The 20,990-nt window shown below is 37.8% G+C and overlaps 1 protein-coding gene across 1 annotated transcript; it reads left to right on the top strand.

The window, feature by feature from the left end:
* Window positions 1-16,391: 16,391 nt before the first annotated feature.
* On the top strand, window positions 16,392-17,333 carry LOC120524280 (olfactory receptor-like protein OLF3). Its single transcript, XM_039746139.1, has one exon. It carries the CDS (start codon window positions 16,392-16,394, stop codon window positions 17,331-17,333), a length of 942 nt encoding a protein of 313 aa, XP_039602073.1.
* The last annotated feature ends 3,657 nt before the right edge of the window (window positions 17,334-20,990 follow it).

The following is a 20,990-nucleotide window of genomic DNA, read 5'->3' as shown; positions in this document are numbered from 1 at the left end:
AGACTAGCAAAGAAGGAGGGAAGTGATGGAGTGCTGCTGCAGAAGATCTGGACTGAAACTCACTTGACGTATACCTGACTGAGATGGATGGATGGATTGGGATGAGTTGGACCAGAGAGTGAGGGGGAACACCCAACATGTGCTCAGCAACACATGGGAACTATTTCAAGACTGTTGGAACAACATCCCAGTTAGCTGTCTGATCTCACAAATGTGCAAATATGTAATCAAGGCAAAGGGGAGATCCTTTGAAGAATCTAAAATAGAAGACATTTTTGATTTATTGGAGACTTTTTTGGATACTTTAATAAGTGTTATTTCATAGGTTTAAGTAATGAATTATTCAATAGTATTTCTATTAGAAAGGATGTTATTCACCAAAAGTTTTATTTTAATATAAAATTGTAACAAAAAATAGTTGGAAATATGTGTAATTCCTAAAAGTTATATGAATTATTTGTAAACAATATCAGTCAGCTGTGTGGGGTGGAGGAATAAACAATTTTTGACTTTACTTATGTAGATTTATAATTATTTTTCTGCATAAACAGCGATTCATCATTCTTTGTAGGAGTTAGATTTCAAGACAACCCCTACACCCCCCTAAACTAACTCCCTAAAAATCAAAGAAACGTATTACATGCAATATGCATTGAGGCAAGGAAAAACATACTATTTGTTTGTGTAAACAGTGATATAATCAACAAAAAGAAGTTGATCGAGTGACATAGCGTGTCGGAGAAACTCGAAAGTTCAAGTTCACAAAGTCGCACAGTGCCTGAAATAAAAAAGAAGTTGTCAGATATCAAAGTTGCAGTGAAAAGGCGAGTCGTAGCCCACCGTCTGAGAGTCATATAAAAGCTTATTAGGGTTGTAAGAAGACGCTATATAGCACCCGACCCGACACAGATTGGACACGGGAGGCATGTGTAAAATAAATAAATATTTTTTATTTTTCTTCACCTGTGGGCACACGTTTTCCCCGTGACCCACAGGCAATACACAGTCCCAAGCACACCACTAATCCACCGCACCTTCTCGTCCTTGGCACCAGCACTCCTCCTAAGCAATCTTGTCCTCCTCCACCTGACTCTGGCCCCCGAGTGGTGGTCGTTGGTTCCCTTTTATTGGGTACCCGGAAGTGCTCCAGGTGGTTGATTAGTTACATCCGGCTGCACTTCTGGGTAAGGTGATACCAGTGCCCAAAAGGGCCCAGCCGCTCCTGTAGCAGCACCCCCTGGCGGCACCTGCGGAACCCCACAGAGCTGCACAGAATTCCAATCCCCATGAAGCCCTGGGTGAGTCCGAGGCACCGCTGCAACCCAGGGAGGCTGCCATCTAGCGTCCAGGGGGAGATACTGGGCTTCCCACCATTGTCTCCCTCGCAGATGTGGTGAAGAGGCATCCCGGCCAGGCATAGGCCCCAGCCATCTGTCACAGGGTACAGAGAAAAAAAAAATAGGGACACAGTAAGAAAAAAGCTTAAAATGCTAACTTTAATCTCGAAATTTCCACTTCAATCACGTAGTTTATATTGTCATTAAAGTAGAACATCATAAACTTCATTTTTAAATCATTAAATTTACTAGTTTCTCAAATCCCATCGTAACTAAAGTAGCATGTTAAATGCTTTGTTTTGTATTTGTTCTTCTATGTGCTCTATGTGTCTGAATCACTACGTGCTTCTTAAATGGGCTTTCTCTTCCTCTGACAGGACACAGAATCCATTACATTCGTGATATTACAGGTCTCTGAATAATTAAAATATTGAGATGTATACTTGCTATCATTTTCATGATGATAGGAATTAAAGCATGTTATTAAACATGGGAACACGGTGGCGCAGTGATAGTGACGAACTGGCACCCCATCCAGAGATTGTTCCTGCCTCCCACAAGATGCTTGCTGCACCGTGCGTGACCTTCAATGAGATAATTTATTGCAGCAGTACTGTCTCTTTCAAATGTACTAACCTCCAATTCCTGTCCTTCCTTTTCTTTCTCCAGGTAACCAATCGCCACACAATCAGCTCTGTAATAGATGTTAAGCCATCTGTAAGCTTAGAACTCCGATTCTTCAAAACTTTTAAGGAACATTGAAATATTTTCGTAGTACATGTTTAATTATTCTATCCATCTGACTTTCCAGTGTAGCGCCAGCCCCAGCAAGAATACAGCGCGAGACAGAAATAATTGGGGCACCAGCTCGTTGCTAGTACTGTGACACCGTGTCCTCACATGTTTAATTATTAACAATATAGATTATTTAAATGACGTTAATATTTCATCTGTATAATATAATAAGCATATTTTGCTGCATTTCATCATAAAAATGATATCATCATCACATGTAAATACGCGCTTATAAAGTGGCGCAGGTTGTGCAATATTATAACTGTATTGCAAGTTTACAGTGAGGTATTTGTACTTGTAAGTACAAACAGTTCTACAAGGAGCACTTGATGGACTGATTGAGTCCGTTTATAGTTCTGGATGAAACTGTTTCTGAACCGTGAGGTCCATACAGGAAAGGCTGTCAAGCGTTTGTCAGATGAGAGCAGTTCAAATAGGCAGCATGGCTGAGGCAGCGTGTGCTTAATGCTGTATACCGATCTTTCTGATCAGCTGCTCCGAGTGGTGCAGTGAGAGTAATATGGAAAAAGATGATCCACTGTGGCAACACCTAACGGGAGCAGCTGAAAGCAGAATAAGGTGAAGTGAGAGTAACAACATTAATGAAGCTATGGTATTTGGAATAGTTTGGCCAATCCGTGGACCATTATATTATTACAGGTTAATTACAATCAGATGCCTTAAACTAATGAACAATATACGGTTAATTTCAGTGTATTTGATAAAGCCGCGTCAGGGATGTAGATCTAAAAAGAAAAGGAAACCACACTGGAGCAAAAGCACTGCTTTGATGCTGGGTGCCGCCATTTTCCAAAACGAGCAGAGAACTTGCGTACGCCAGGGTTTGAGCTACCGTGAAAATGTATGTGGCTTTACGCCAAGTTTAGGTTTTATACATTGAGATTTGAGCGTGGAAACGGGCTTATGCAACATTTTTGTGCGTACGCACCATTTATACATGAGGCCCCAGGGGAGCCAATGCCCTCTGCACACTATCTCCAACCAGATCACCAGATGGCAGCACCCTTGGGTTGCAGCGATGATTCCCACAGGGTGTCATGGAAGGTGAAGTTCTTCGGCACAGCGCTGTTAGATTCTGTGGGTGCCGCCAGAGGCTGCTGCAGGGATTGTGGAGCCCTACTTTGTTGGCACTTACAGGATACTGGAAATACTCTCGGTGTTTAATAAAAGAAACCCGCTGCCTCAGCTCGCTAGGAAGAGGGATGAAGCTTGTGGAGAGGAGCACAGGAGGCAGATTTCAGTGACAAAGAGAGAGTGAGAACACAAGGCATTGCTATGTGCTATTGTATTGTGTTCGTAATTCTGTGGCTATGGAATGGGAAACACTTGCCTGAGAAGAGGTTCCCACAATAAGTCATCTTGTTTATTTTATACTTGTGTCCATTAGATTTTTTTCAGATTTTTTAAAACAGAAATTAAGGACACCAGTTTGGACTGGTGTGCTGCCTGTGCTGGGTGCTTGGGGAGCTGGAATGCCCCCTATAGTCCACAATATATATGTAAAATTATATTTGACACAATATAATGAAATTTACAATTTCTTTACTATTTTGCAACAAATACCTTTCCAATTACATTATAATGTACAGTACAGTGTAACCAGCAACATGTTTCTGAAAGGTAATCAATTCCTCAATTTTTAATTTGGAAAAGGTTAAAAAATGGATTGATGATTTAGATGTGTCATAAAAAGTACAATAATTATGTGCTCAATTACTTTGTGCTTTGTGTTTATAATACATTAAAATCACTTTGCAGAGACTTGCTTTCAGTTTTACATTAAAGACTCTGTTGATCAGTATCAAAAAAGCCAAATTAAATAATCCATGGCGATTCAGTATTATGCAACAGTAAAATGAGGAAATTTCTAATAGGATGAATACTTTTTATAGGCAGTGTAACTTCTTTGTTAATGGTGTCAATGCCCCACTGGGAGGTAAATAAAACTGTTTGGGAAGGCCAAAAACCTGATGCTGTGTTGTAAACATTCTAACAGCAAAACACAGATACAAAACAGGAAAAGAGCATATGTGGTGCTAAAAATCCTGACAGGCCTGATAAACAGTGGTAGAAGTTACTGGATGAACCTGCAAGAGCTGCAGCTGAGCAGATGTGAGTGTCTGCCTAAACCAGCCATCTCTCAATGAAGAAGGGGATTTGAAGCTTTGAGATGCTTTAAACACTCAAACCAACAAAATGTAGATCTTTAGACCATGCTGTTAGATTTTTTGTAAAATCAAACAGTTTTCACAAATTGCAGTGGTAATCCTGTATATAAGGTGTATTAATTAATTAAGTACACATATGGCATTGGTTAAGATGTGTCAATGTTTGCAACCAGGTTATGTAGTCAAAGTGTCTCTGTATTATAACTGTTCTCTTGTGGAAAATGTGTTTATATTTGGCTGAATAGCAGAGCTGTTAAGCAAAATCCTTAGTCCAAACTGGTGTCCTTAATTTCTATTTTAAAAAATCTGAAAAAAATCTAATTTATACAATGACCACAAGATAAACAGCCTTAGAAAAGGAAGGATGGTATTTTTGATGTAAACTAAAAACACATGCAGACTCATAAAAAACAATGTAAAAATAAGGTATCAAATATATATAACTGTAAAATTGTAAGGGAACCATTAAATGAATCATAACAAAATCCGAAAAGCTGATTATGTCATCGTATTTCCTCAAATGCTCACAAAGTCCCACAACATCACAAAATTGCAGTGATCTTAGATCTGAGAATCTGTGAGAGTTTATATGGTGAAAGATCAGCCTTGACACAGACAGACACGGACTCCAAATCTCCAAAACATGCACCGTTTATTTTCTTAGGAGCACACAGCACAAACACAGTGCACAAATCACCTACACTCAGTCCTTTTCCTTCCTTCAGCTGCCTCCACTCCTCTCTTGCAAGCTCCGTCTACTGCCACCCGACTCCGGCTCCTCGAATGGAGTGAGGCAGCCCCTTTTATCCTGCCCCAGATGTGCTCCAAGTGCTTCCTGATCTCCGCACTCTGGGCGTACCTGGACTCTTTTTCCGGCAGCACTTTCTGGTGTGCCGGAAGTGCTGCTGTCCAGAACTCCATAATTGTCCGGGCGCCCCGTGGCAGTGGTCCTGATGGAATCCAGGGGGGCTGCCCTCTTGCACCCAGGGAAAGATGGTGACCCTGTCCCAGTCCATCCATGTTTCAAGGTCCCTTGTCGTCTGCCACAATATGTACATATTTTATATATATATATACAGTATATACTGACCTCCAGATGGTTTTCAAGGAAAGCCCCAAGCCCAGTCTCACCTCGTATATATATGTAATATGTATGTTGTCACAGGCAGCTGGGTGCGGTCGGCAATCAGCCGCCTATTTAAGGAGCCGCCGCCCTGCAATCAAGGCTGGAGTCGAGTGAGGAGGAAGACGAGGTCGGTGCAGAGGAAGCGAGGAGAGGCCCAAGTGATTTGTGTGTGGAGAAAGGACTATTGAGAGCCTGGACTTTGGGGAACTGGTGGGGTTTGGTGGCGGTGCACATAGACTTTGTATATATTAGTGTAAATAAACGTGTGGTGATGGCTGAAACGGTGTTCTCCTGTGTGTGTCCGGGCCGCTCTATTTCATAGTGGCATAGCCGGCAGGATGCTCCACCTGGGTCAAGGTGGGGACCTGCAGTCATGGTAAAGATGTGAACGGAACCTGGGCACAGCCTGGCAGACATGTTGTTTTCCACCACCACACGTTTATTTACAACTAGCAAAATACCCGCGCTTCGCAGCGGAGAAGTAGTGTGTTAAAGAAGTAATGAAAAAGAAAAGGAAACATTTTGAAAATAACGTAACATGATTGTCAATGTAATTGTTTTGTCACTGTTGTGAGTGATGAGTGTTGCTGTCATATATATATATGACACACATATAAACATATATATATATATACATATCCATACATATATCCATATACACATATATATATACATATATACACATAAATCCACATATATCTACATATACACACATACATATACATACACACATTCATACATATACACACATATATACACAGAAATACATATATATATATATACATACACACACACATATATAAACATATATATATACATATACATACATATCTACATATATACATATACACACACACACACACACATATATATATATATATATATATATACACACTCTTTGGGGTGCGAGCAACTGTGCTGGGGGTGGCAGAATCCATCAAGGAAGAAAAATGAAAAACATTATTTGTACAAAATCTTAATTTATTTATCCATTCCTAAATAATTAAATGGGCAGGCTATTTCGTATCAGTACAATACGCTGTTTGTTAAAACGGATGACTCCCGCTCTTACGTGCAAGTCTGCGTGGATATTATGAACTACCGTATCTGTTCAAGTTCTATTTAAATTTTAAATAGAAGGAATTTTTATTTAGCTGACAAAATTCTTTTTTTGTTCTTCAAAGTCACCAAAGCGCCGTGTGAACTCAGTGCGCAGTGCGCTCAGTTTATCAGCAAAGTGCGTATTTGGGAACATCATTGTTCCGATTTGGTTCAACATTACTTGGCAACAGGGAAAGTGGGGCAAGTTGCACTGGTGCATTTGTGTCTCCCATAAAAGCAGCTTCACTTGAAATCACTTTGTGATTTTGCACGAGTAAAAACGTCTGCTGAAGTGTCAGATGTTTTGTCTCATAGTGTCCTGATGTTTTGTCTCATAGTGCCGTCTTAGATTAAATTCTGTAATTACAGCCACATTAGCTCCACAAATGAGACACACAGGTTTACCGGCAATGTCAGTAAACATATACTCAGCCTCCCATCGGTTTTTAAAGGCTCTATTTTCAGAATCAACTTTTCTCTTCGGCATCGTGTGGGCTAGCTTCGCAATAACTTGCAGCATCATAAGCTAGACTTGATTAACGCGGTAAGTGTTCGGCAAGGCAGCTGAAGCGCTGCATTATGGGTTCTGTAGTCTATTGTGTTACCAGCGCTTCATATCCCCGGGCCATTAATAACAATAATATATAAAATGATCTTGCGGGCCGGATATAATTACACGCCGGGCCGGATGGGAACCGCGGCCCTTGAGTATGACACATATGGACTAAATAGAACTTGAAAAGATATATTTTTTCGAATGTGATCGCGCAATTCAGATCGAGTTGACGCGCACTACAGTACATCGAGCCCACGTGCTATTGTGATTTTGCCTGCGTGCATCAATAAGTCACCCTCCCCTCGCTCTTCCTTTTTTACCGTTCACTTAAAAGTTTCTCTCGCAGTTTCGCTGAGTTTGTGCCAAACACCACCCTGACCATCTCATCTTCCTCTGCATAAGCACAGTCCTTCACCCATGAATATTTAGGAGCAGAGTTTTTTTTATTGGATTGCCGCTGACGGACGGCCTTATATGGGCAGGCACTAAATTACAAACGCCAGCGGCAGCCTGTCTATGAACTTAATTTAATATAAACTTACGGTTCACGCAGTGCTTTGTTTCCGCAGTAGCTGTACTTATGAATATTCTTGTATTTATGAATACGCTTGTATGCATCACTTGCTTCATAATCTTTTTCTGCCTTCTCAATTGTGAAATGGTGTTTTTTTTTTAGCGCGTTTGGAGGTCTTCCTTGTTCTCTACGTACTTACGTAGGAGGCGTGATGGTGTCACATGAAACTCCGCCCCCCCACGGCCTTCCAGCTCAACTCCATTACATTATATGGAGAAAAATAGCTTCCAGTTATGACCATTACGCGTAGAATTTCGAAATGAAACCTGCCCAACTTTTGTAAGGAATGAGCCTGCCAAATTTCAGCCTTCTACCTACACGGGAAGTTGGAGAATTAGTGATGAGTCAGTCAGTCAGTCAGTCAGTCAGTGAGGGCTTTGCCTTTTATTATTATAGATACTATTTACAATAAAGTTCAGTGCACACACAAACCCCACAAAGTCCTGGCCACACAATGCCTTCTTCTTCGGGCCCCTTTTATCCACACCTGGATGTGCTCCAGGTGCTCCCCGGCAATCACCCGCCGACACGCCCCAGTGTGGCGGAAGTGCCGGCTGTCCTCCCGGAAGCACTCCGGGTGTCCCTGCTTCTCTTCCCCCCAGCACTTCCTGGTGTGGCGGAAGTGCTGAGGTCCAGGGCTCCCAAGGCACTGGGGCGCCCCCTGGCGGTGACCACGGGCCCCTACAGGGTTGGGCTTCCAAGCCCTCAACCCGTGGCCCCCAAAGCAACCAGGGTGGCAGCCCCCACGTGATCCCAGATGGGCGCACGCCCACTTCCGGTCCTTCATGGCATCCCGGCCGGGCTGTCGCCCCTGGCATCCCTGACAATGTATATAGTAAAAACAGAACAAACAAAATGTTTAGAGGTACCTTGCGGCCAACCCCTTATAATTAAACAATATGAAAATTGAAAAAAAAAACTTGTGTTAACACTAGAATCCCTAAAGCCTATGAAAAAACTTGCAATACTGCCCACCTTAAATTTCTTAGCACCTCTCCATCAGCATCTTTTGTTTTGTAAATGCAGCCTACTGTCCAATCTCCCCTCTTGACAGAGCTCAACTTGGACAAAAAGTTCTGCCAGCTCAAGCCAAGGCTTCTTATCTGCGTGTGAGGTACCTGGAGTTGTACAAGGTTATTAATACAGTATATCGTTATTTGGAATACAGTAATCCCTCCTCGATTGTGGGGGTTGCGTTCCAGAACCCCCTGCGATAGGTGAACATCCGCGAAGTAGAAACCATATGTTTGTATGGTTATTTTTATATATTTTAAGCCCTTAGAAACTCTCCCACACTGTTTATAAATATTCTCCGCACAGTTATACTGTAAACCCTCGTTTATCGCAGTTAATCCGCTCCAGACAGATAAATGAATTTCCATGAAGTAGGATTCTTTATTTATAAATCTAATATTTTCGCAGTTAGAGCATTGAAAACCTGTTTACGACCTTCTAAATATGTTTTTTAACATTATTAGAGCCCTCTAGACATGAAATAACACCCTTTAGTCAAGAGTTTAAACTGTGCTCCATGACAAGACAGAGATGACAGTTCTTTCTCACAATTAAAAGAATGCAAACATATCTTCCTCTTCAAAGGAGTGTGTGTGTCAGGAGCAGAGAATGTCAGAGAGAGAGAGAAAAGTAAACAATCAAAAATCAATAGGGCTGTTGGGCTATTTAGTATAGAAAGCACCGCGATAAAGCGGGCGATATGAAGGGAGCAATGTGAAGGTAGTCTTTCAGCATTTTTTAGAGGAGCGTCCGTATCTTCTAAGCAAACAGCCCCTCCGTCAGGAGCAGAGAATGTCAGAGAGAGTGAGAGAGACAGAGAAAAGCAAACAATCAAAAATCAATACGGGCTGTTAGAGCTTTGAAGTGTGTGAAGCACCGCGCGGGAAGCATATCGTATATCATTGAGGAGTTTTATTTAATACGTAATACGTGCTCTGATTGGGTAGCTTCTCAGCCATCCGCCAATAGCGTCCCTTGTATGAAATCAACTGGGCAAACAAACTGAAGAAGCATGTATTAAAAGACCCATTGTCCGCAGAAATCTGCGAACCAGCGAAAAATCCATGATATATATTTAGATATGCTTACATTTAAAATCCGCGATGGAGTGAAGCCACGAAAGTCGAAGCATGATATGGCGAGGGATCACTGTACATGCATTTCATGCGTGTTCCACGTCTACAAAGAACTGGGTAAATATAGGATGAAAGGAAATGTGAGGCAAGAAATGCTGAACACCCCACTATCTACCAGTAAAGGCTTTAAGAATGGTGATGTGACACAGTTCAAAATTTAAAAAGTCAAACAAGGAAATAAAGTACAAACTCACTCATTAAAGCTTGAAAATGTAACTTGTAATTCTTCTAACCTAAAAAAAAAAACTTATGCAAAGCACAAAAACATTTTCTGATTAGTCAAAATGGGTTCTGAAATTCTCATTATCCTATCGTTTGTTCTCATCATCATCATATTGTTTGTTATCATATACAGGGTGAATGAACTTTGTGATGAAATGTGTACAGTACATCTTGAGCACTCTGCTAATGGTATTTTAATATTTCTTCGGCAAATTATTAAGTATGCTGCGATGTGCATTTTAACTATGTCTGCAGAGCAGCTGCAAAACTTACAGTATAACATTTTTTTCAAAATATTATGATTATTCCCATATCAAATCATTGCTCGAAGTAGAAGGGACCTCCTCAGTCCTTTTGGGATGTCTTGGAAAGATAATAAAATGCACTCAACAGCCGCACCTTGTGTCATAATGTAAAGGAAAGGCTGACTCAGGTATGTGTAACTACATAGTGTGTCTGGTATAGCCTCACTTATTGTACACTTCACTTAATTTGTACTTTCAAAACTCTTATTTTTATTAATATGTAAGCAGTTTTTCATTTTAATGTGATGTAAGTAATACATTTTTTATGTAATATTTTTGTCTTAAATCTTTACCTGAGCATGACAGTAAAGTTTAATACTGTAAATATTATATTTCATTTTGCAAAGAGATCCTTTGTCATTATATTTATTACAATTTCATATTGCTTCATTTTTTTAAACTTCTTTTTAACATTGCTACTAGAAAAGGCTCACTGTAGTCCCACCTGGAAATTCTACAATTAATATTTACACAGGATTATAATTTCTAGAAGATTCAGTTCTGCGGGATCTTATTTATCTTTTCTTTCATCAAAGCCGACTGCTGGTTAATTAATCCAAATGGGGGCTGTCATAAAGACAGAAAAGGTAAAAATAATGATTAGTATGTGAGATATTTAAGGACTGTTGACAGTTGTATATGCACATTGTTTTGTGTGTCTCTAATGACATTGTGTTAATGTCATTATCGTCACAATTCTGGGATGATATTGAAAGAAAAAAATCATTGGACCTTGTGCAATTGTACATATAACACTAAAGTTGAATGTGTATTGCAAATTATGAATAGGGCAAATTAACTGTGTGTCTTTGATAGTTTTGTAAATGTTCAGCTGTACTAGCGCCATTGTGCTTGTCTAATGTATCTATACAGAGAGAAATTTCAGAGCTTTTGTGCATACAAGTGAAAGGCTGTCTCCCCTTACAAAAATATATTGCAATATACCAGCAGTAAATCTTGCAATACAAATATATTTAGTTCAAATATAAGTATATATTTTAATATATTTTAACAAAAATATTTCCAAATATGCCATGTATTACACATGCATTATACTGTACGGTATTCAAAGGCCCAAGTTTCAGTTTTGCCTTATCTTATACATTAATAAATGAATAAAAATAAATAGAATAAAAAAGAAGGGAGAGAATCCACTTCCTCAATTTTAATGCTTATTCCAAAATCTTATTGATTAGATCCTGCCAGGTTTTGAAAAGGTTTTGTACAGATCCTCTAAATGAGAATTTGACTTTTTTCCTTATCTTTTAACCCGGAAAAGCTTAAACAGGGACTTCCTGATGAATCCTCCTTCTTTTGAACTCCCTGTAACTTACTTTAAATCGTCTAAGTAGGTAGATGTGTCAGCACATGTAGGTTGCAGTGTATTCCATGCTACAATGTGTATTATAAAGCTTGACATTTTCCAGCAATTCAAGAAAAATGGTAAAAAAATAAAAGCCATTCCGAAAGCAGTTTTTTTAAATGGACATCACTTTCATATTAGTTTCTAGAGATGAATGCTGTCAGGGTGACAGTTTTAACTATAAATAGGTCTGTAATATTCAAGCACCTGTTCACAGATTTTCTATTTGTGGAAAGTTGTAGACTCTCATGTAGCGTGTGAAAATACAAAACAACTTACTTACCCAAGAAGACTCAAACCAGGCATCACTGCCAAAGGGGCTTCTGCAAAGTACTAAATCAGGAGTCTGATTAATTCTATGAATACGGGATTTCAGTTTAATTAAAAAAAAAATTTATTTTTAATTATTTTGCAAAATATGTGTTCATGAACAAAAGATGGCACTGACTGGTGTGCCAGGACTTTTGTTCGTCTACTTAATATTTGTTTTAAAATCGTTTTTATGTGTTAGCACTTTTCAGCAGTTACCGTTCTATAATCTAGTGTCCTAACTCAGAATCTTTTCAGCATATTATTTTTAATTTTTGTCTTGTGTTGGGACTTTATTTGAACCTTGACCCTTGTTTTATTCATCTCCTGACTTTTATACCTGGACACCAGTGTTCGCTGCCTTAGCCATGCTGTCTATTGAAGTGCTCTCATCTGACAAACGCTTCAGCGCCTTTCCTGTATGGACCTCGCGGTTCACAAACAGTTTCATCCCAAGAACTATAAACGCACTCAATCAGTCCATCAAGTGCTCCTTGTAGAACTGTTTGTATTTACAAGTACAATTACTTCACTGTAAACTTGCGATATAGTTATAATATTGTTCAACCTGCGGCACTTTATAAAGGGTGTATTTACATATGAGGACGATATCATATTTAGGATGAAATGCAGCAAAATATGTTTATTACATTATACAGATAAAATGTTAACGTCATTTAAATCATCTATATTGGTAATAATTAAGCATGTGAGGACACAGTCTTGCAGCGCTAGCAATCTTGATCTTGCCTGAAAATGGGGCCTGAATTGCCTCGAAAGCTTGCATATTGTAATCTTTTTAGTTAGCCAATAAAAAGTGTCATTTTGCTTGACTTCTCACTACATCCATAATGGCTAACACGGTAGAACACCCTAGTACTATTAAAATGACTTTAAAATTTTGGTGTTGGTTTTTAAATCAGTGCATGATTATGATCCCACCTATTTATCTGAATTGTGTGCTTTACACCAGCCATCCAGAGAGCTTAGAGCTACTGGTCAGTTGTCTCTTGTGGTCCCTCATACTAAGTATAAAACTAAGGGGGATAGAGCTTTTGCAGCTGCTGCACCTCATCGCTGGAATTCTTTACCTTACTACATTAAGGATGCACCTTCAACTGATCAATTTAAAACTAGACTGAAGACTCATTTTCATTCTCTAGCTTTCCGTGATCTTCAGTGACACTATTGATTCTACCCTCTTAGTCAGTGATTTGTTTTAGTTCACTGCTGGTTGTATTATGTTTTATTGTAATGTATTCTATTTATTTTTATTTTCTGCTTATTGTATGTTCTATATAAGCCACTGCACTATAACTAAATTGACACTGACATTGATTTGCTGCAATCAAAATGAAAAGCAAGAATGTTAAAGAATTAAAAATCCTCTTTAGGTTTAATTTATTTGAAATGACCTAATTACCATTTACAAACCAAGTAGTGTAGTGATGACTGAACACCGCAGGTTACAACCTCGTTACATGTCCTAACTTAATACTGGGCTAAAAATTCATGCTGAGCCACTCAGACCTCAATATAAAATACATCTTATAGTGTAAAATACATTTTATAGGCAACTATTGGATGAAACTTTCAATGCCAAGTTAATATACTTTTAAATTTAGTACTTCAATATATGAGATAAATACAGTATATTCAAATATATTGAAATATCTTAATAATGTATTGTATAGTAAATTTTAAGTAAAATGTACAGTAATAGAATCAAGAATATCGTGTAATATATTTTGCAGAGTGATGTCTTAAAATATATTTGTTATTGCTATTATTTTTAAATATATTAAGAAATAGATTTTTATATTTTTAGACAAAAATAAATACAGCAATAATCTATATATTTTACAATGTATTTCAGTACAACATACTGCAACATATCTATCCTTGAAGCATAAAATATATCAATATTGGTGTTTATATTTTTTTTTTATATATTTTACGTATATTTAATTTCATCAGTCCTTTTATGCTTCACTCTAGGAACATTGAGTAAGCCAGTGTTTTATATGTGAGATGTAACGATGCTAACATGGGTGAAATATGTTCACATTTTTCCTTTGATTGAGATTCTTATGGTATACAAAAAGAGAACTTCTGTTTTCTTGTCCATGTAAGGTTACTGAAACACTTATTGATACAATATGATATTTATCACTACGTTTCATTGTTAAGTTCATTGTAATGGCGTACAGAAGGCGACAACACCATATTAACTCTTTCAGGGTTGATGTCGACTTTTGTCAAATGGAGCAATTGATGATGGTAATCAACTATAAGCTATGACAAAACCAACCGTTATATTTTAGTTGAAGTCTCAGTGCTAGAAGGAAAGATAGCTTCAATGGTTTTGACTGAGATTTCCTGTGCTCCAGTGAGTAGCAAGGCACAAACAACAGCAAAAATGGCACTGACATCTAGCGAAAGATCAAAGCAGATGCGTAAAGCAAAATACTCCATGAACGACATTTTGCCTGTTCTCTCTCTGAATTGGACTATGACTTGTCGGACTCCAATTTTGATACAAGCGATTGAAAATGAATGTGAGGTTCCAGCTTTGGCTGATTGGTCCCCAGCTAATCGTGGTTCTGAAGAGGTTCATGTTGCTAATACGCCTACGGCACTGTTTGCCTAGGAGGACTGCCACTTAAGAGGTAGAAACCAGATTGCAATGCACTGCAACCGTGACCGCTGCTGCTGCCCCAGCCACACGAAGACAGCCTGGCAGCATGTCTGCCACACATTCTTGGCAAACTGGCAGCCACAGCATGCAGCAACAGACGTTTTATAGTGATTTTTGTGTAAAGCCATTGCTTTACAGAAAACTATGTTTTTTGGAAAAATTATTCAGCCCTCAAAGAGAAAGCAAAATCTTGTACTCATGTATTCAAATACTGTTGACAATATTTTTAAATCATTTATTTGCTATTGAAAATTGTGTTTTGAAGTGGAGCAATTTTTATAATTTTTTTATTTTAATTATGGGTCACCCGTTCAAAAATACAAACAAAGCTTAGGTTAGATGTGAATCTCTCAATTAAAGACACTTTTTCAAGGACATCAACTTCTACCATAAGCAGAAAATAAAAAGTCTTTCATATTGTGTGAACCTGTAGCCTACTGTACTTCCAAACTTGTTCTATAAGAGTCATTAAACTACAGCAGGAAGTGAAACAGGGTCTAAAATTGAGCTGTTTAGCTTTAGCTTTAGAAACCGAGACGAGCGTGGATGAGGAGGACAAAGCACACCTGAAGCAAGGGGAAGGTGCAAAGTGCTCAGTGCTTTTATTAAAAAAATCCACAAAACAAGTGTTTCAAAAAATGCGGGGCTCCAATCTTTCAATAAATAAATAATCAACATCAAAGTGCGGAGGTTAAAAATCAATAAACAGAGAAATCTGTTAAAAACGAGGTTAAAACAATACAGTGCAGGAAACTTAAGTTTTATTCTTGAATAAACGCACACTTCTTTGGTTATACCTCTGTGAAAGTAGAGTTCACTATCATTGTCATGTTATTTAAAAGAAATACAATATTTCCTAATGACATATTTTAATAGTAACTGTAAGAAGCAAAAAACAAACAAGGTCAAAAATGTGTATAAAACACAAATACAGATGTAAATCTCAAAGATGGCAGTTCTCCGTTTATGCTGTAATTGGCCAGAAAGAGTTGTGTCCAGGTGGGCGGGCCCTGGAAGTGACATCAAGGAAAGAGAGCTGCCATTCTTCCTGCCTGTAGAAGAAGGAACAGACAGGTGGTTACCATACAATGCCCACTGCTAGATAGGCGGAGAATTATCATCATCAAAGCCCTTAATCTTCCTCCTATACACACATGTGTGACATAACATACATACAGAAACCAGCATTGGCCATGGCCCTGCTGAGTGAGGGATGCAGTAGGGCTGACTTCTTGTCACCTGGCTTGTGCACAAACTGCAAATTTGATTTGTATGAACAAAACTACATATAGACAGATCCTGCTACTCTGTAATAAAAACTGCAGTATTGATTTTGGAGTTGATTAAAGTTTGACTTGCCTGTGGGCATATTTCATGAACATGTGAAATATTTGATCAAACTCCAGGTAACACAAGTACAGGTTTTTTTTACTCAACGTAAAACAAATGAATGCATATTTACTGTAACAGTCAACAGGCTTGTGCACACACTGCATATTCGAATAGTCTTACATCTATTCCAGGACTTTATTGTTCTATAGTTATAATATTCAGATCCAATTGTAATTATAAATACAATAAACCTGTTATAATAAATAAAAATGAATGGAATACATTTGAATATATTAAACTATTTTTTTTTACTGCAATTACAGCACACCAAGCAATGAGCAACTTGACTGAATCCATCACAGAATTCATCCTCATTGGATATCCTGGACTTCAAGACTACAACAACATTCTCTTTGGCTTCTTTTTGGTTCTGTTTTTGGTCACCTGTATTGGAAACCTTTGCATCCTCGGTTTGGTAATACTTGATCAGCGGCTTCACACACCAATGTATTTTTTTCTCTGGAATTTAGCTCTGTTAGACATTCTTATGGTCACAGCTATCATACCAAAACTGCTGGCTGTGTTTTTAGAACATAAAACAATTTCCTTTACTGCCTGTTTTGTGCAAATGTATATGATCATCTTCTTTGGGGCAACAGAAATTTTACTTGTGGCAGCAATGGCCTACGATCGCTATGTTGCAGTTGTTAAGCCTCTGCATTACAATGTAATTGTAAATCTCAAAACCTGCATATTAATTGCAGCTACTGTTTGGATACTAGGATTTCTCATACCATTAATACCTGTGATCATGGCTTCTTATTTGCCATTTTGTGGTTCAAATCAAATCATGCACTGTTTCTGCGACTATGCCACGGTGACCTCATTAGCCTGCACTGATGTTTCAAGCAATGCCATTGGTTCCCTGGGTTTTATTATAATTTTTGTCTATACACCTTTTATATTTGTGTTGTGGACATACTTAAAAATTATAACTTCTGTAATTAAACTTAAGACAGAAGAAAGTCACAAGAAAGCCTTCTCGATGTGTTTTTCTCATGTGATTGTTGTGCTGCTCTATTACTTTTCCAGAGCTATTGATTATATTGTTTTGAGAATAGACAGCATCTCTTATGATGGACGTATTTTGATCGGAGGACTTAGTTATTTTTTTACTCCCTTGGTTAACCCAATGATTTACAGCTTGAGAAATGAAAAGATAAAGGCAGCTGCTCAGAAGTATTTCAGGATTTATGTTCTCCTTCCAGAAAAATGACACACTTCTGTTCGCAGTTTATGATACAATCCTCTTATAATGACAGTTTTAATAGTGTCAGCATGTACTTTGATTATAATTTACTTCAAAACACTGTACTTGTAACAATTTATATTTCAAACACCAGGAGAGTTTATTACTAGCTCCAGTGAGGAGATAAAACACAAAAGTGGTATACTGTGCGACCCAGAGAGAGAGTCACTTCACTAGCCACCAGTTAATATATAGAAGCAAGGAGACAACTGTACTATTGTGAATATTCTATTACTGCAAATAAAGGTGTTAAATAAATAGAAACAACATAAAATGTAATTTTGTTTTGCACTGAATTTTGGAAACAGAAACAATAAATGTCATTTGCCGAGACTGAAGGTGTACCTTCATAAAACTGAATGTGTTTGTATGTAATATAGAAGTTTAACTTGACAGAAGTTCTACATGAAATACACAGTATGGTCTCAAAACATTCAAATTAAGTATTGGTTAAGTATGTGCAGATAAATATTTAAGATCTGCTTACATTGAAACTACACAAACTAAAAAAATTCTCACCTTTGTGAGAATGGTTGTTAAATTACCAGCCAAAACGCTAAAGCAGGAAATTCCTAGAGCATTGAACTTCACAGATGAGCAAATCGAGTGTCGAGCAAATTAAGCAGCCAAACATTTTTCTCTCACCCCGATAATGTGTTACACATTTGCAAGGTAACTTCATGACTTTGTTCTTAAACCGAGGTCAATCCTATTGAAGCGGATCAGTCGACAGTGAAAGACTGGCCATCTAAGATCTGTGAAGATGATTTACTTGTGTTCTGTTTTGTGTGTTGTATTTTGAGAGCCTTTTTGAAAAGAATTTTCCATTTTTTTCTACAAGGTTTTTTTGTGAGTTTCTTCTTGTCTACTCATAGAGTCAAGGCTTGAGGACTGACAAATAAAGGGCCTTTTAAAGGCATTCCTTGTGTGATTTTGAGCTATAAAAGAAATAAATTGTTGGTGTTGTATAGAAAACTCCCCTGATGGTGTGCAGAAGATGGCGTCAAGAGAAAGCAAGATCTTGTATTTATGTATTCAGATACTGTCAACAATATTTTGAAATCATTTATTTGCTATTGAAAATTGTGTTCTGAAGGTAGAGCACTTTTTATACATATATTTTTTTATTTTAAATATGGGGCAGTCATTCAAAAATACAACCAAAACTTAGGTTAGATGTGAGTCTCTCAAATAAAGACTTTAAGACAGTGGTTCTCAACCTGTGGGCTGGGCCCACCTAGGGGGGCACGAAGTAACTAAGGGGCGAAGATGTGAAAAAAAAACAAGAATCAAAAATATGAAAAAAACATCTGTTGAAGCCAAAACAAATTAACTTAAACTACATTCTAATACTAGAACAATAAATATAGAGTTAAATAAATGTCGATAAACGTTAAGTAGGTATAATACAATGTGCATCTACATTTCAAAAAAATGTTAGGGGGGGGGCACGATTAAAACTGTTATAAAAACTCGGGTCGCAAATACTTAAAGGTTGAGAAACGCTGCTTTAAGAGAAAAGAAATTTAATCTATAAGTTTGTGGTGCTCACTTTTTCAAGTCATCAATGGTAAGCAGAAAATAAAAAGACCTTCATATTGTGTGAGCCTGTAGCCTGGTGTACTTCCAAACATGTTCTATAAGAATCATTATACTACAGCAGGAATTGAATCAAGGTCTGAAATTGAGCTGTTTAGCTTTAGCTTTAGAAACAAAATTTACAAGCAAAATGAATGCTGCATAGTATCAGTTGTTCATATGCAGGGCGGCAGAGTTACACAGTTGTAAATACATCTGCTTCATGAGATTTGCACTTTCTCCCCAAGTTTGCGCAGGGTTTCATCCCATATTCCCCAATGACATGTGGGTTAGGTCGGTTGACAATTTCAAATTAGTGATAGTGTGGGTGAGTGAGTGTGAGTAAGTGATTATAAAATGACAGCTTATTAGTGTAAATCACCCCAGAAAATCTTCTAAACGATTAACTCACTTTCAAAACAACAAATGTAGCTGCAGCATTTATGAAATAAGTTACAGGTAATGATGTTTGTGTGTCTTGAAATGGTTTTAATTTCAGACAAAGACACAGATTCAGGAAAAGCACACAAATATATTATCATGTTCAGCAATTTTCCAGATCAATAAAAAGTCAACCAAGTAAGCATGTGATACAACAACGTCTCCCAAAACTGTCAAAAAGTGCAGTTTCTTACTTTGAGAAATGCATTACAAAAATTAAATGTGGAAGATTGAATATAAAAACCTTCTACTGTAAATACCCAACTGCATACATCTGTAAGGGTGGACTGAATGTTCTGGAATAATAACAACACTTCAAAAAATGACACCATGGTACCATTTTGTACAGGTAAGGAAGGTCCAGAGAAATTTGGGAAGGGTGCTATATAAATAAAATATATATTATTATTATTATTATTATACCAGACTGGTCGAGCCCCGGTTTAACAACGACCGCCACCAGTACTGTTAGTCAACAGGGAGCTGGCGGAAATTGGGCTACTGTTGGCCGAACAAGGAGAAGAAGAGGGGGGAGACGTGTCTGGAGGTAGGAGGAGAGGAGGAAGGTAAAGAGAGTGGAACTGAGGGTAGGAACTTTGAATGTTGGCAATATGACTGGTAAGGGAAGGATAGAGCTGCCAAGCAAGAGAAAAAGAGGAATGCCTAAGAGAAGGTTTATGGATGTAGTGAGAGATGACATGCAGGTGATGGGTGTGACAGAGCAAGATACAGAGGACAGGAAGATATGGAAGAAGATTATCTGCTGTGGTGATCCCTAACGGGAGCAGCCGAAAGAAGAAGAAAATTATTATCATTATTATTAAATTCACTGATTTTGCATACAAATCACAAGTTGTCCCTGAGGCAACAACTCAGCAACTTTAAAAGCAAGCTAACGATTGTCAAAATGAACGTATAATCCTGGTTTTCTGATAATTGTTTTCTTTAATTTACAGGTGTGGCTGAAGACCACCTTTACTGTTGAGATTTACTTTCTAAATCTTAAAAATCTGTTGTTTTTGTATGAATTAGTTAAGTTTTCATACTAAAATCTAATTAAATATGGCTTTTACCTTATTTTCTCCAAAAATATGCATCACTATGTATTTCTCTCTGTATGTGAAAACAAAATCTGTGAGACTTGAGTGAAAATGGTCTTATTTTTACCCACATATAGATAAAGTTCCATTTCCCAGCCAACAGACACTGATCTACTTGTGGCTTTATCAAAGCATGTTACTTGCAGAAGTAATCGAATGACTACTACTACTCATTTGAAAGCCAGATATGACCCTTTGATGCAGCTCCAGTTATAATTATTTTTTATAAAATCAACCATTGACATTTTGGTACTGAAGCAGCATATTAAATTCTAAATATTTTTGACAGTAGTAATATGACCGTTTGCGATACTAATTTTTGCAGTCACACCAGTTTTATTTTATCACTCACATTTAAAAATTAGCCACATTCTAAAATGCTTGCTTGTTCAAGAGGACTGTGAATACCCTACTGCATACATCTGTGATGGTAGACTCAAAAATCAGCCAGAATTGGTTAATAGCACAGGAGTAGGGTGTAGTTCTTATCTATACTGGTAGGTAT

Source organism: Polypterus senegalus, chromosome 2, assembly GCF_016835505.1.
Source record: "Polypterus senegalus isolate Bchr_013 chromosome 2, ASM1683550v1, whole genome shotgun sequence".
In the NCBI taxonomy this organism is placed as follows: Eukaryota; Metazoa; Chordata; class Cladistia; order Polypteriformes; family Polypteridae; genus Polypterus; species Polypterus senegalus.
The sequence above is the reverse complement of the archived record's forward strand: the minus strand, read 5'-3'. Positions and strand labels throughout refer to the sequence as shown.